General features: G+C 39.3%; 2 protein-coding genes across 3 annotated transcripts in view; one reads left to right on the top strand and one right to left on the bottom strand.

Annotated features, from left to right (window-relative positions):
- Nucleotides 1–17,479, bottom strand: part of LOC105357660 (NACHT, LRR and PYD domains-containing protein 12) — a 243,950-nt gene that overhangs the window by 149,419 nt on the left and 77,052 nt on the right. The window lies entirely within an intron of this gene.
- The window catches only part of LOC110014374 (gastrula zinc finger protein XlCGF57.1), a 526,943-nt gene continuing 513,445 nt past the window's right edge, over nt 3,982–17,479 (top strand). The window contains exon 1 of the mRNA XM_023962545.1: nt 3,982–4,429. Coding sequence (XP_023818313.1) covers nt 4,285–4,429 — 145 coding nt within the window. The 5' untranslated portion in view covers nt 3,982–4,284. The remainder of the gene's footprint in view (nt 4,430–17,479) is intronic.

Raw genomic sequence — 17,479 nt, 5'->3', positions numbered from 1 at the left:
ATCACAGTAAGAATGGTTATTCTGACCAATAGAATGACTGAGTAATAGCTGTGTATTTCTCTTTAGAAGTCAATGGGAGTTTGGCTTCTAGGAGCCAAGAGGTACTTTCTGTTTGGTCACTCAGTCCAGTTCTGTGATAAAGTTCAAAGATTTTTATTGTCATTGTAATTCTACCACGAAATTCAGTCAAAAAGGAAAAGTAGACATCAAAGAATAAAAAAAAACAATATATGAATAGAAGAAAAATCAGAAAATAAGTTAAGAAGTTTAAATTAAACTGTCATAAATAAACAGTTTATTGCACGTTCAGTAGTGTGTTATACTGAGGGATATCTGAGATTAATAACATTTGAGTCAGTCAGAGGGAGGTCGAAAGCGGGGGGGGGGGGGGGGGGGGTGATGGAGACTACGGCTCTGGGGAAAAAGCTGCGTCTCAGCCTAGTTGTCCTTGTTTTTAAAACCCGGCACCTCTTGCCCGATTCCAGCGGCACAAACAGGGAATGTCCAGGATGGCTGCTGTCCATGCTGATGACCCGTGCTCTTCTCTTTAGACGCACTTTGTACACCGCGTCCAGGTCTGGGAGCTCGGCTCCCACAATCCTCTGCGGTGTCTTCACCACCCGGGACAGGTCTCTCCTCTGCTGTGCAGCTGCTCTACCACACTGTACAGCCCTGGCAGAGGATGTTCTCCACGGTGCTCCTGTAGAACTGTCTGAGAAGTCCCGGAGCCAGACCCGCCTTCCTCAGCTTCTGCAGGAAGAACATCCTCTGATTGGCCCTTTTCACCAGTTTGGAGATGTTCAGTGTCCATGTCAGGTTTTTGGAAATGTGCGTGCCAAGAAACCTAACAGAGTCGGTCTGTTCCACCTCCTCACCACTGATGTGGAGTGGGGGGTTGGGTCGTTCTCCTAGTCTTCCTGAAGCCCACAATGATCTCCTTTGTTTTGGTGAAAGTTAAGGGGACTACTGAAAAAACACTTACCTTCTCACCAAATAAATGAATTGTCCAGGAGGATAATTAACAAGGAAGCAGAGGATGGGAGAAAACTTAGATAAAGTCACCAGCTGTCACTTACCTAAGTGTGAAATTTGTTCTCTACATTTAACCTATCCCCTGGAGGAGCAATGAGCTGCAGAGACAGCCGCGTTCAGGAACCATTTGGTGGTTTGACCCCCCAATCCAACCCCTTTAAGTTCAGCGTGCTACCAGCTTTATAAATGTTCACCACGTTTTTGTTTCTGTTAAGGCCGTGGTCATTCTATATGGATTTCAGTCGTATATTTATTTATTTTGTATCTGTTTAGCCCAGTAGGTTTCACCGGGGGTAATGTTGAGTTTCTCTCAGTACAGGAAGTTGGGGAAACACCAGAAAAAAAATAGTTGTGTGATTGTAGAAGGTTGACAGGCAGAGTTTCTAACTGACATTTAGGAGAAACTGGAGGTTAATCTGAAGTTTAGTTTAGATGAAATGTCTGTTTCAGAGAATCCATGAAGTTCATGTTGTAAACCTGAAATGTTTGGAGAAACTTTTCAAACATGTTGAGATCTATGAAGACCACTGCCTCCAAACAAGTCATTGATTCCTTTGAACCTTCACCCTTCTGTGTTTCATCGAGGATTTACCACCAGGTGACCCAGCAGCCAGTAAAACTGAAGAGGAGCGGCCGCCGTCTGACCTTCAGCTGATCTGTAGACTCCCAGAATTTTGCATCACTTCATCAAAAGAGAATCATTTTACTCTCAAATCCAGAGCAAATGGAGGCGTAAACATTATTTAACAATTAAAAGTTTGACAAATAATGAGCTTCTCAATCAAATCTGTTCTTGCTCCTGTCTCTGGTGTGAAGAGGAGCAACCATTTCTTCTCTTCACATGGACTTTCAGGGATGAAGATCCAGCGTTTACAGAGGATGATGGATTCTCAGCAGCTCCACACATTTTCAGCTCCCAGACCTAGAAACTGGATTTCAAACATCCCAGAGTCTCAGTAAATGAGTTTTCTTCTTTTTCTTAGCAAACTAACTGGGATTTGTTGAATCCACGTCCTGAAATCTCCAGAAATGTCCACAGTTGATCCAAGTGAGTTTCAGCTGGAATGATCCAAGTTTCCAAAAGCTTCAGTCTGGATCTCATTCTAGTGAGAGATGAACTAAAAAGACCTGCTGCTCATTTGATTGTTGCTGCTTTACTTTCTACCAACATTTGGATCCAATATTAGAAGAACAAGGATTTGTCTTCCTGTTTGTCTTTCATCCAAATGACGGAATTTCACCAAAGAAAAGCCATCATTAAACTACAGAGACTCCCATGGTGGGACACCTGCTGGCTGTTCTTTGTAACTGCATCTGCAGCTTCTAGAAACTTCTTTGTTTCCGTTTTCATCTTTTGAAACAGTTTGTTTTCTTCACATGAAGCCTAAAGAAATGTCCTCAGAATGATGGAAACAGTTTTTTTTGCAGCTTGAAGCTGTTCTGGAAGATTTTCTTCTTTAGTGCAGAGAAATCTCTCATTTGATGAGACGGAGGAACTGCAGCAACGTTTCCTGGAAAACCTCCACATTTCATTGAAACCATGTTGGAACTTTGTCCACTAGGTCACATGGTCTGGAAGAAGCCACAGTTCCAGCTGACAGAAGTCTGGTTCTGATCCATCAGATCTCACTAGCAACAGAACCAAACCTTCACGTGTTGCAGCAACAGTTTCCATGTTTGGGAGGATCTTCTGAAGAACAGCTCAGTTCCAGATCACATCATGATGTTTGATTTTTTCTTCATTCCAGGAAATCATCTGTGTCTCCTTTGATCTGTGCTGAGTCAGCACTTTTAGTTCTGTTTAACTTTAAATCCATAACTTTAAATCCATCATTTAGAATCAAGTATTTATAGATATATATGATCTAGAACTTCTTTCTATGGTTCTTATGGACTTCATAAAGAGGACTCCTCCCACTTTGGTTTCTGTCAAATGTAGAAAAACTAAAGAACAAAATCAATCCAGTTTGGATCAATTCTGTCTTTCAGATCTTTGGAAAAACTGAAGAAATCTCTGCATCCCAGATTTCTTCTTGGGTTTTGGTTTCTGCAGGTTTTAAATCTCCTCTTTGATCTGATTGAATGTGTCCATCAGGTCTTTGAAAGCATCATTTTCTCCTCCTCCTCATTCTTCTTCTTGAGGGTCTCTGTGAGTGAGGAGATCTCCCCCAAAAAGGAGGACTGTTCTTGCTGCCGTTCACTGCTGCCGTTCTCCTTCCACGTTCTTATGGTTCTCCATCAGAGCTGGTCTCCATGGGACTGTTGCCTCCCTCTGTGGTGTCAGTCAGGAGGTGGGATGTATGGAAGCGACTTTGTAGCATAATTAAATATAAAAATCAAAACCAGAAATGCTTTTTCATTTTCAAAATGAAGCTGAATTTTTTGACTCAAAATTAAAATGAAAAAGCAATCCACCAAAATGCTTTTACATTTTCTTATTCAACACCAATTATTCTGTCACTTAATTAAAATGATAATGAAAATGGTATTTGTCATTTCATTTAAAATTCATTTAGAATTGTCTGATTTGACAATTAAAATGGATTAATAGAAATGTTTTTTAATTTTCAAAATGTAACTGCATCAAATGACTCAAAATTAAAATTAAAAATCAATACTTCCAAATGCTTTTTCATTTTCTACTTAATAACCGCGTATTCTGTGTCATAATTAAAACGAAAATTCAAAGAAGGGATTACATTTGCGTTTTCACATCCACCCTGAGAACATTGTCGCAATATTCATTTCGAATTAGCAGTATGATGACGTCACAACAGCTCTAATCAAGTTTCCCCGAACATGTATTTTTTTCTATTTTGATTTTCTTTTCTTTATTATTTCCTGAATTAAAACTGTTTTAAAAAATATTGGAATCATTTTGAACCATACTGAGGGTCAGTTAAGCTGTTCATACGTTTCTTTTTAAATAAAGTTTCTGCACGTGACCCGGAAGTAAACAACACGAGGCACTAGCAGCGTTAGCTTGTTAGCAGGCCATCAGCGTTAGCTTGTGTTGACAGGTGGCGGTGTTTTGTTGTGACGTTTGTGAGGATTTTGGACAGAAAGGACGATACGTGGTTCGTGTGGGAACTCTCAGCATTTTCCAAAGTGTCGTAAATGAGTGAAGAAGTGTTGAACGGAAAGACAACGTGGATTGCTGTGATTGTGAGACTAGCAGATGATCGATCGGAGCTGCAGTGAAGAGGACGGCGGTGTTTGTGGGAGTTGGAGCTGAAGATCGGAGCAGGAACCATGTCTTCAGAACCTCAGGAAAGTTCTGTCAGAAACAAACTTTCTGCTGCTGAAGGAACCATCGTCCAGAACGAGGAGGAGCTCTGTCGTCAGCGCAGACTGTTGGATAGCAGCTGGAACCCGCAGCTTCAGCTACACATTGCAGGTTTGTTCACTGCATCCACCTGCAGACACATAGAGATCCATGAACGTCTTTGTTTTCCTCGTCTGTTGCTGCCATTTTAGTTTTGTAACATTTTAAACTTCATTCAGTAACTTTATGTAATTGGAAATGGCCTAAAGAATGAAAGAGAGCTTTCCAATAATTTAAAGATTATTCAGATAGCTCAAATAATAAGGAAGTTATGCCACTTCAAGTGAGCACATTTAGATTTTTTATTTCCCGATTAAATAGCAAAATCAGTACATTTTTGTGACCCGAAACGAGGTTGAGAGGGTTTAAATTTCAAGAAAGGGAGGCATCATTACAAAGGTAGTGAAAATAACTACAAGAATAACAAATCTGTCAAATCAATCTTTATTTCCATATGATCAAATAATCATGACAACAGATGTTGTGGGGCAGAGTAAATCTTCAGCTTGACCTTAAATGTTAATGTAATGACTTGGCTTAAAAATACCCTTTAAAGTAGACGTCTTATTTACACAAGGCTTGGTTCTTCCTCAGAAGTGACCTTAGAAACAGTTTGAGGTGATAAAGTCACTACAGCTGGACATAAGAGTTCCTAGAAACCTGATCCCAAGTTTCAGTAAAACCTTCTTTGGAGCCACGGTGTCAAAAACTGAAAGCACAGAAAATTTCAAATGTAAATATCCAGGTAGCAGATCCATTTTTCACAGAAAATGTGAGAACGTGATGAAAGTTAGAAAAAAAAGGAAAAACAAAGTGTCTGCAGAAATATTAAAATAATGGGTAAAATACTATAAAATATTTTTTAAAGTTCCTGATTACTGTTTATTTTATGAAAAACAAATATTTTATGAAAAATACAACATTCAAACAGCATTTTATCCAGTTACATGTGCTCCTGTATGTTTGTAGACAGTGATAGCAGCCAATCAGCTTGCTAGAAACCGACCTCGTGACTCACGGTATTTGTTGTAACCTCAGAAGGCCTAAGAAATATCCCAATCATCTTGAACAAGCTGATGATCAAATCAAATATAACTGTTGTAGATTAATAAAAATAGGAGCTGATGTTACATAATTATAGATAATAACTAAATTACGAAAGAGTATGTGGGCCCTTTTACGAATTGCGAATCAAAAACAGGTACTTGCTTTAATTTTCTTCATGAAATTTGCATGAGATGAAGAAAGCACATATAAAAATTGTCTAGTAGCAAAATTAGACAACAACCGACTTACCTTTAAAAAAAGACGAGTGGTTTTTTGAACCGAACCTTTTGTCCGGAAAATTTCCTATGTTACACTGTACAGATCCCAAAAAATTGAGAAGCAGGTCAAAGACAAATGTATTGACTATGTTATTACCAGAATTGCTGCACTTTATGCAAAATAATTAGAAAAAAAGAAATGTTTGTTCAAAGAGATGCCCCTGCGGCCGCGCACACTGGTCTGATCGCTGTTTTTACCCTCTTTGAGCTGTTCCAGTCTGATCCCAAACTATCAATTTTGACCTCGTTTTCAAACCGCTAAACTCGTTTTTGCTCTAAGTTTTTGTTACCGTTAAGTCCTACCACTGGAAAAAGATGTAAAGCAAAGAAAAAAATCAACAATCTTAAGAGCTCCTACAAATTAAGAATCCCATGAGAAAAGCCTAACGCTTTAGAGAAGCCAAGTGCTGCAGCCAAAAACCCAGAGATGGCAACAAATGACCACAAAAACGCAATGGACGTGTCCTCGCCGGCTACTAAAAAGAAACCCAGATTAGACCCACCAAACCCTCCATTTGATGATGTTGATGGGAAAACTCTGATTCTGGCTAATCTAACAATAATCACTGAAGTAATCGCTGCCGATATAAATGACTGTAAATCCAAAGTGAGCGATCTGGAAAAAGAAGTTTCTGTGCTTAAAAGAGAAAATGGTGACTTAAAGTGGTGGTGGTGGAGATGGAGCGATATAAATGGTGCTGGAATTTGAAACTACTGTAATTTCAGGACTATAAGGTGCACTTAAAAGTTATACATTTTCTTCCACCAGCAGGGGGCGCCCTATGAGCCGGTGCGCCTAATGTGTAGTTGTGGGTCGTAGAAGAAGATGCAGTGAGGAAGGGAGAGAGACGTAAAGGACAAGTGGAATCTAAGGGGAGTGCAACCATCTACATTTTAAAGCCTTCTATGCTCCTTCTACCTCGTAACCCTCAACCATTTCAGTACAGGAGGAGTGAGCAGAACAGGAAGCTTGCCCACTGCTTTAAGGCCTGTACACACCGGGACGTATATCGGCGTACGTTATTCCCCAGCGTTTTTCGCCACGTTTTTTGTGTTCACACCCAGGCGATTTCCGCTTACGATGAGCCGAGTGAACATGCAAATTCATTCCCTGATATTAGATTGGGCTTAATGTAAAACAGAGATACTCCAGTACACAAGGTGGCGCTGCGCAACTTTACGCTTCTTAAACTCGCTTTTCACTCAGACGAGAGCAAGTATTTACGCGATTTTCAGAATCATACAAAGAAAACATGAATATTTCAAGCACCAGTAGCTCCAGCTCCAGTTCCAGCAATGAAGAATTTATTGTAATAGACATACTGGCGCCAGTTTGTGTGTGTGTGTGTGTGTGCCGATGAAAGCAGCACGTTTTCGCTAGTGCATATGAAGAAAGGAGACGTGACAGCGCGTGCCGCACAAGTCTGTCTGTTTGTGTATGTGTGTATGTGTATGTGCTGAGAGCAGCAGCGTTTTCTAGTGTAGCCAGTTAACTAGAATCCACCAGACTCTAGTTAAAGCTAGTTATAAAGGGCCAAAGTTTAGTTTCAGAGGAAGTGCTAATGATGACAAGCAACATTAAGATGCAGAAAGTGTATATATGTATTCATATTTGATTTACAACAGAAAGTAACCAAGCAAAAAACATAAATCAGTTCACTGCAGTGCATCTGCTGTCCATCCTCCAATAATGTTCATGAATCCAGTCCAAGAAGTTCAGTGTAAGCAGAGTTCATCGCATAATCCATCATATCCACATATGGGGGTGTAGGTGTAGATGCTTCCTACCGCCCAGTCCAATGTTTCCCACTTGGAAAGGCCTGAATTCAAGGCTGAACAGCCTCCATCCTCGGTGGAACCTGGCCTGCACAGAACCAGCAATAACTAACTTCTTTGTAATGGAAGAGGACATTTAAGTAAAACACAAATTCCAGCAAATAAATTACTAAAGTTCAAAAAGAGTACTCCAAATCAAACATAATCAATAAATTCAGTGAATACAAACCAATAAAGAGTGAATCAAATCCCAAACATCAGTGACAACACGTCAGCATTTCAAAACCACTGTGTGCACAGAACAACAAAACACACATAACCCGTTCAACAAGACAAACTCAGCTAACGCCAGCATCAGCTGATCCGCCTGGGCACACAACCGAGAGTGTTTAATAAGAATGACACCCCAATATATACAAAACACTCACCAGTTCCCACGCTACTTGTTCGCATAGCGACCCCTCCTGCGTCTCATGCATGCAGTGACAGCCCCTTTTGTCCGACTTCCGTCAACAAAACTGACTGCGCATGCCCCTTTATAAAGCCTAGTGCGAGAATCACGCAAACTCTCGCGAGAGCTTTATGTCATTGCTGCGGATGGGCGAAGCTGCAAAGCATGTCAGGGTTACACTAGCATATAGATAGGAAGAAAGGACATGTGATGGCATTCGCTAATCCCCTCTGTGTGTGCTGTGTGTCTTTAATGCTTGTGGGATAAGGAGGAAGGGAGACAAGAGCACGCAAGTGAGTGACCATTCAGTTTGTGTTATTCAGTTAGGGTGAACAGTAACAACAAAAAAAGTTTCCTCTAAAGAACAGAGACCGAATGTTTTATTAACCCACTCTAGAATCGCTAAGGGTCTGAACGGGGCGTTAACGTGCCCGCGCCTTAACACCCGGTGCGCCTTTTGTATATGTCAAAGACAGAAAAATCCCCAGTGACTGAGACCGCGCCCTACCACCCAGTGCGCCCTATGGTTGTCAAAATACGGTGCAAGGCTTGAAAGAAAACGGCGAAGAAAACACCCCCAAAGAAGTGCTGGCAAAGATCAGGCCACAGCACACTTCGGTATTGGACATGGCTGTGGATACAGCACATCGTTTGGGGAGGAGACAAACCTGGATGCACTGCCTAATCCTAAACCAGTTCAGTATGAGGCACTACCGCGACATCTTCTGGAAGATTTCTAGAGATGCAAAGGCTTGTAAAGAGCTGGGCATCTTCTTCAAGTAAGATTTTTGCAAATCCCACGGAGAAGCAAGAGCTGCTGTCTGGCCCAAAATGGAGAAAGCGAGAGCTGTGGGACACAACGTCTAGTATTTGGGCCACATTAGGTACGCTAATGGAGTCCAATTGTAGCTGTGCATTTTTTTATTATTCTTCACACTTTTGGAGTTAATTAAGATAAATGCTGTGTTGTGTAAAGCATATACCTCTTATGGTTGGTAGCGTTAGAAATAAGGGGGGGAAAATGGTTGTCTGGCAAGTAATATTTGGTCGTCCTCCCCAATTTTGTCTTTTGTCTTTTGGTACCAATATTCAACAGCAATGAAACTTACTCAGCTGTCATTACTTCCATCTTTATTTCTTCTATACATCTAATATGAACTGCCTCTTATGATGGACATTTAAAAAGCTCTTTAAATATTTAAAACAAACATTTTACTAAAAGATGAAGCATCTGGTTACACATAGTAAAGCATAAACCTTGAAACTAATATCTTTATACCTAGTATCTTTACACAGATTGACATATTTTGGTTCTTTTTTCTTTGGTTTTGATAATTGTTGCTTAAAGAATATAAAATACAAAGACTGTTGTAAAAATTTAGAATATCATATTAATCCCATGGAAAAAGTTTTTTTTCAGATCATGTCAGTCTGTTCTGTTATGAGTGAAAGTTACAGTCTTTTATGAATGTGTTAAATCTTCTGTTAATGGGCTGATTATTTTGATAGTGTACTGTTGTTCAATACATTTATTTGAATAATCTTTATTGAAAAGTTTACATGTAGAAACAGAGAGGATTCGCTAGCATGCACGCACTTCATTTGTCTTCATTTGTGGAAAGAATTTGCTGCATACGTCTCAATTCAGAGGTTGCCAAAAACTAACCTTCGAAACTTAAAAAATAGTTGTAAAATACCCAAATTTTGAATAAAAGACCAGGTTGTCACACGGACAACCATCATGTTCATATTTGGTTGTCCTCCATGAAATCTGGTTCGGTTATCCGGATAACCGCTTATTTCGAACAATGGTCTGTTTTTTTATATAGCTTAAGTTCACAGAGGTAAGCAAATCTCTGTCGTTGTTAACTTTAAAGTCATAAACTTGTCGAAATCTATTTTTCTAAAAGTTTGAGGTCTAGTGTTGTATTAAACTGTTATTTGGGACCTGGTGTCCAAATAGCATATGTAAATCAGGTTCAGTAAGTGTAAGTAAGAAATCACTTTATTTATTGTTGTTTTATTTTCTGTATTTTATTAATGTTAACTTTGTTTCCTTTGATGCTAGGGGTTTACGAGACAATTAAAAAAAAAATCTATTTTCCTATTTTGCAAAAATGAGAAGGCCAGCTGCTTTTTCTTGCAAGAATCCCATAAAGCAGACATACAGCTTTCGGTTTAATCAATGGGGAGAAAAAAATCAGTTTCAGGTACAGTTTCACGGTACAAACAAATCTTCTGGTGTTGCTTTGCTCTTTAAATACTGTCCATTCAAAGTAGTCACCTATATCTCTGATAATTATGGCCACTGGCGTATTTGTGTTCTCAAAAGAGATAAAGGTTTTCTGATCTTATCCAGTGTCAATGGCTATAATATTCCTTGTCGAAACAAATTATTATTAGTAGAAATGGCAAACCACATCAAAATTCTTAATCATAAATATTGTACAAATAAAGTAGTAATCGGTGGTGATTATAACACGGTAAAGGATGAATGTCTTGATAGAGTACCCTCAAAGTTCAATACCCATCATTTCTATCCAAGCTTACAGGATTTTTTGTCTTGATATTAATGTTTCTGACCCCTGAAAAATAAAACAACCCTCTCAAACAAGCATTCTCTTGGTTTAAACCTAATGGCTCTTAAAAATCTCAGATTGACTTCTGGCTAGTCTTAAATAACCTTTACAAAACAAAATCGGCGTTAGCATGTCAGCATCTCCCCTGACTGATCACTGTTTGATTGAACTTAATATCAGCTCTCAAATTAAAAATAATACTTTGGAAGAGGCTACTGGAAATCTAAATCCTCACTCCTCACTAATTAAAACTTTGGCCGTGCTATTACCGAACTATTAGAAACCATCAAAGTTGTTAAATTGACAAGTGGGAATTCTTTAAACTAAAAGTACGACAAATTGCCATTAAACATAGAAAATTAATAGCTAAAAATTATAAGCAAAAAGAAACTGAAATTATAAATGAGTAAAACCTGATTTGTTCCAAGCCTCTTTTTAATGAAAATAATAATAACTCCATAAAAATAATTATTTATGCTCTGATCCTCAAAAGATCTCTGAAGAAATATGTTCCTTTTATGGCAAGCTGTACACTTCATCCAACTCCGAATCCCACACCAGTCAATTAAAGATTTGATTCATAAGATTGATGACAATTTTACTTTCTCTGGTTTCCACCCAGTGTTGAGTTACTCTAAATTGTCCATAGGTGTGAATGTGAGCGTGCTTGGATGTGTGATTGTGGTCCTTCGACAGACTGGCGACCTATCCTGGGTGTCCCCAGCCTTTGCCTGCAAGTGGTCGGGACAGGTTCTGGCAGCCTCGCGACCCCAAAAGGGAACAAACGGATTAGAAAATGAATGAATGAACTTAAAAAAATGCTTTTGGACTGTTTCATGTATTTAAAATGTCCACGTGAAAAAAATAATAATACATAAATTTAAAAATCGTACACAATTTGTTTTATATTACTTCACTTCCGGGATTCAGGACATTCCCTTTCTGTTAAAAGTTGTGTGTCCGCTTTCGTTGTTGTGTTTCTGGATTTGTACTGATTTTTACTGAGCTTGTTTTTGTGATTCAGTATTTTGTAATTTGCACCCAGATTTGCTTTTGTGTTTTAAGGACCCTGTAATTTGTATTGTGATTTGCTGTTGTGTTTCAGTAGTAATTCATTTGTACTTAAATAGTTTTCAGTGCTTCATGATTTGTTCGTTTGTATCGGGATTTGTCGTTGTTGTATCTTATGTAAATGTGTCTTGCACCTCTCGGCCACCGTATTTGACAGACAGAAAAGTTTATTCAAGGTTGTGAAAAATGGACAAAAGATTAAAGGAAACATCAGTCTCCAGTTTAGAAAGAAGAGCAAGAAAGACACTCCAAGGATAAAGGAATGCAGGCGGTGTCCAAAATGAACACTCGTTAGGCATTAGGCACCAAATTTACTGTTGGAGGAGTGAAATTTGGAGCAACGTTTGGCTAATGAAGGTTTGCAAAATATTAGACTTGTCTTGGTAATTAGCTAATTGGTGGATTTCATCTAAGCTACGCTGCTGTTCTCAAATACAGTCAATGCTTCAGATGCAGTGTACACAATCGTTTGTCTTTTTTTGTTCAGTTTCACGTGACGTGTCCTTTAGTTGAAATTACATTGATGTTCATTCATGAAGCCAACGGAAATGACCGGAATTTAGTCATTCTTAATTGCTGTCAGGGTTGTATTCAGCTCAAGGGGAAAATAATGTGGCCATTTTAACCAGAAGCCAGCTAGCCTGGGTAAAAAAAAAAGAAAATAATAATGACGCTGTCCAACTGAAGAAAATTTATATTATTGTAATTATGAAATACCACAAATGCAGTAGTTTTGTTTTTTTAACCAATATAGTTACAATACTATTTTGGCTATGACCTATTTTCCTTGTGCAGTATTGTTATGAAAGCATTTTTTTTAGTTAATACCAAAATATGTTTCAAAAAGCTATTTGACCTTCTGATAGAGAATTAAATAACTTTTCAGATCTATTGGAAATATGTTTGTATTTCTTTGTATTAGAGTTTGCATTATAGTTGGTGATGGCACAGTTGTTAAGGTTCAAATTGGCGCTTCATGCCATAAACGTTGTTAACCTCTGCCCCATCCATCCATCCATCCATCCATCCATCCATCCATCCATCCATCCATCCATCCATCCATCCATCCATCCATCCATCCATCCATCCATCCATCCATCCATCCATCCATCTTCCTTCACTTATCTTTTCGCGGGGCAGTCTAAACAAAGATGCTCAGACTTCCCCCACCCTGGCCACTTCCTCTAGGTCCTCTGGGGGATCCCAAGGCGTTCCCAGGCCAGCCGAGAGACGTTGTCTCTCCAGCGTGTCCTGGCTCCTCCCCGGTGCCTCCGCCCAGTGGGACATGCCCGGAACACCTCCCCAGAGAAGGGTCCAGGAGGCATCCGGACTAGATGCCTGAGCCACCTCAAGTGGCTCTCTCCGATGTGGAGGAGAAGCGGTTCTACTCCGAGGTCTATGTGGGTGACCGGGCTTCTCACCCTATCTCTAAGGGAGCGCCCAGCTACCCTACGGAGGAAGCTCATTTCAGCAGCTTGTGTTCGGGACCCTTTTCTTTCGGTCATGATCATAGGTGAGTATTGGAAAGAAGATTGACCGATAAACTGAGAGCTTTGCTTATTGGCTTCGCTATCTCTTCACCACAACAGACCGATACAGCGACTGCATAACTACGGATGCCGCTCCGATCCGCCTGTGAATCTCATGCTCCGGTCTTCCCTCACTTGTGAACAAGACCCCCAGATATTTAAACTCCTCCACCGCCTCTGCTCTAGATCTTCAAAAAGACAGTGCAACTCCTCCCCTCTTCATCTTCTTTACTGTCTTGGTCACTTCATCCTTACTGATTTTTGTCACTTTCTGCTCCACAACAGCCACCTCTGAGATGTTGAACATTTTCCTCTGCTGCTGATTTCATTTCCTTGTTTAGAAAGAAATCAATTTAGAAAAGATTAGCACTTTTATTTATTTATTGTCTTTACGCAGTTACATTAAAATGGATCACAAACAAGCTGAAACCTACTGGTCCAGGAGCAGATTCTCCATCACATTCTCCATGGTCACTGAGACATCTGTCCTCAGATGGACTGGCAACCTGTCCAGGACGTACCCTGCTTTTGCCCAACAGTAGCTGGTATAGGCTTTAGGATCCCCGTGACCCCGATGGGGATTCAGCTAGTTCAGAAAATGGAGGAAATTTAAAAATGAAAATTTAAACTGAAGTAGGTTTGAGGTGGTTTAGATTTTTCTTGGTTCTTAACAATACAAAAAGACATTTAAAGTATAAAAGGATTCCTTCTTGTGTTTGTGTTCCTACAGTTCTCCCCCAACACTGGGTGACTGAAGAGGATCCTTGCAACCAGCAGAGGAACTTCAGAGTGGAGCATGAGGAACCAGAACATCCACAGACTAGAGAGGAACTGAAGGAACCAGAATCTCCACAGACTAAAGAGGAACTGCAGGAACCAGAACTTCTACAGATTAAAGAGGAATTACAGGAACCAGAACCTCCACAGATTAAAGAGGAACTGAAGGAACCAGAACCTCCACAGATTAAAGAGGAACCCGGGGAACTCTGCATTATTCAGGATGAATATCAGCTTGATCTGAAGCTGGAGACTGATATCTTGATGGAGATTCCTACTTATGAGGAAGATGAGAACAGTGAAGCAGATCTAAGCAATCAGCAGAGCTTTAATGTAACTGATAGTCAGGATGAAGAAGAAAGCCAACATGAAGAATCAACATCAACTACAGATGAAGAGACAGACCCACAGAACAGAGATCAGAGGAAGAGAAGAGACAGAAGTCATGTCCAAAGTGTGGACAGCTCTTGCACATCAGAAAGTGTCTCTATTATAAAAAAAGCAAGAAAGGCATCTTTAATTAAAAGACACATGCAATCTCCAAAAGAAAAAATATCTACCTATATAAAGTTTGGTAAAAGAATAGGAATTGCAAGTAATGTGTCAATCCACTTAAGAACAGAGTCCGAAAGACCTTATGTCTGTCAAGATTGTGGTAAAAGCTTTGATTACTTGTCTCAAGTCAGAATTCACATGAGAAACCATACAGGAGAAAAGCCTTTTCCGTGTAAAGAATGTGATAAAAGGTTTAGTCGTATTTCTAATCTAAATTCACACATGAGAATTCATACAGGAGAGAAGCCTTTTCCATGTAAAGAATGTGATGTGAGTTTTAGTACTCTATCTAATCTTATAAGACACACAAGAACTCACACAGGAGAGAGGCCTTTTCGTTGTAAAGAATGTGATAAAAGTTTTGGTCGTATTTCTAATCTGAAAACACACATGAGAACTCATACAGGAGAAAAGCCTTTTTTGTGTAAAGAATGTGATTCAAGTTTTAGTAAAGTTTCCAATCTCATAAGACACATAAGGACTCACACAGGAGTGAAGCCTTTTACTTGTGAAGAATGTGATAAAAGTTTTGGTCAAATATCTGATCTCAAAAGACACATGAGAATTCATACAGGAGAGAAGCCTTTTTCTTGAAATTAATGTGATACAAGTGTAGACTTAAATCTCATCTTAAAAGATAGATGAGAACTCACACAGTAGAGAAGCCTTTTTATGATAAAAAATAAATAATTGAGCGAATATTCTCAATTTAAGAAGCAAAGGAATCTACAAATCAGAACAGAATGCATTCAAAGGGGCCAAATCAGAATCAGCCTATAACTAATAAAAGCACAGATTAAACATTTTGAGAAAAATATCATGTAAATTAAAACGAAATGAAACCAGTTCTAGACTCATTGTAAATTTGATGGATTTATTTGAAGTATGAAAAAAACTAATACGGGGTTAGATAACTGCCAAAAGGAAATGTATGCTCATAAAGAAAGTTGTGCACACTTTAGTAACAAAAAAATACAACATTTAGTTTTAACTATGACATGTCTATAGAGATAGAATGTCAGGAAAAAAGATACCTGTGCAATGAAAGAAATCAAACATTGAAGTTTACATGTTTTTAATTTTATTTTTTTGCATGACTTTATTTATGTAATGTAAGTATAGACTATTGATCACTTATAGAGATATAATTGCCACCAACCTTCATGTCACTGCAGTGACATCCTGATCAAGAGACAGTGTGGTTTATGAACAACAATGCAATAAAACAATGACACCACATTCAGGGATGAGTACATAAAGCTGTAACAGAGCAGCTCCTGCCATATGCCAGCAGAACGAATCAGAAAAAGCAAGTTGGGTTTTCTGATCCTAATGACTTTTTTTTTCTTTCTTTCACCTTCACTACGGTCAGCTGCCAGTTAGCCTACTTTAGCTCTGAATGAGCTCACTTGTTTTTGTTACATTGTTTGATTATTATCTTAGTTTAATCTTCATCTCTGGAACGTCTTCATTGTGGTTGTAGCTTATGCTGGTAAAATGTGTATGTTGCCTTTGTCTGTGTTACCATGACAACACTGAAACCAATTTGATTAATTCTAACACTTGATGTGATCACTAAACATCTCATTATGGGTTTAAAAAAGTAGCAACTACAGTTTATATTTTTTGGGTCATATTAGCAAAAAACTTCTATAGAAAAATATTTTCCTCATTTTTTTTCCTCTTTTCTTTCTTTGTAATTGTGGTTTTGAATTGTTTTGTTTTTCCTTATCTAGAAAGATTTACAAATAAATCATGGATAAGAAAAGAAAAAGATTTTCCTAAAAATGTATTAAGGTGAGGCGGATAAAGAACCAGACGTCTAATGTTCTTGTGATTCATGTTTTCTTGTAGAGATTGGTTGACTGGTTCTCAGTGTTCTGTCCCAATCTTTACTGTGAAGAATAAAGTAGACCTGAACATCAGTTAGAAGTGTGGAGTCTTTCCCACAGTGTGGGTTTCTGCTGTTTGTTGGTTCTCTGCAGGTTCCAAAGCTGGACTCCTCAGGTTCAGTTCTGACTGCTGAACCCAGGACTGAGGTGAGATCACAGAGCTCCATCAGAAGCTGTGAAGAAGACTAAAGCAGACAAACTGCTTCTCTGTGTTTTTTCTCATCAGTCTGAGGGCAGCAGTGAGGTTCAGCTTAACACAAATCTGCAAACTGCCTTCTGGCTTTGAGTCTCTTTGAAATCCAGATTTTGTTTGGGAAGATGAATTCGGCATTTGGATGTTTTTTTGTTCTTTGCTGTTCTTATCTTTTAAGCAAATTACCGTATTTTCGTTAGTCGTGGGCATTGTTTGTCATCACTGTTTAGATTTGTGTCTTCAGATCAGCTGTTCTGAGAAATGGAAAGAAAACCGCTTTTTCTTCTGGTCTCTTCAGACTCTTTCCTTCAGTCAGGCTTCTGTATTGGACCAATCAGCTTCAGCCTTTCTCCGTAATGGTTCTGCAGAATTTGATCACATGACTTCTGACCCGGTGGCTCCTCTTCCTCACACTGAGCTGCTGTTTGTGAGGAAGATGCAGAGAAGATGAAGCTTCATGTTGATCTTTCCTCTTTAGTTAGGCATTCATACTCTGACACGTGACTGTGGGGGGGTTTCCACGCCTTTTTTTAGTCTGGTGTGGAAGTGAGACCGGAAGTGACTGGATGGTGCTGGATTAGTGTTTTCACACAGTAAACTCCCTCATCTTGGACGACAATCATCCTGAACATTTCGACATAATTTATTAGTAAGAATCAATCTGTCAAAAAGCAAATGGAGCTTTTCTGGCTCCACGCTTGTAATGTTCAACTCCTGCTCCAACTTTAATCAGTGGCAGTAAAAGTAACGTCACATTGTCACGTCTGTCTGCAGGTCTGTTTTTCTCCAGATCCTGGAGCTGCTGAACATCTGAATCCAACCCATGTTTCAGATCAACACTCCAAGTTAGAATGAGAAGAGGAAGTGCAGTTCTCCATCAGTCCACCGGGGGAGCTGCAGCACAATAAGTGCCCACTTGATGCTGAGAGAGACAGTGGAGCTGATCTCAGATCAGTTCCTGCTGCAGCTCTGAC

The sequence above is a fragment of the Oryzias latipes genome, chromosome 2, assembly GCF_002234675.1.
Source record: "Oryzias latipes chromosome 2, ASM223467v1".
Taxonomy (NCBI): Eukaryota; Metazoa; Chordata; class Actinopteri; order Beloniformes; family Adrianichthyidae; genus Oryzias; species Oryzias latipes.
The sequence above is the reverse complement of the archived record's forward strand: the minus strand, read 5'-3'. Positions and strand labels throughout refer to the sequence as shown.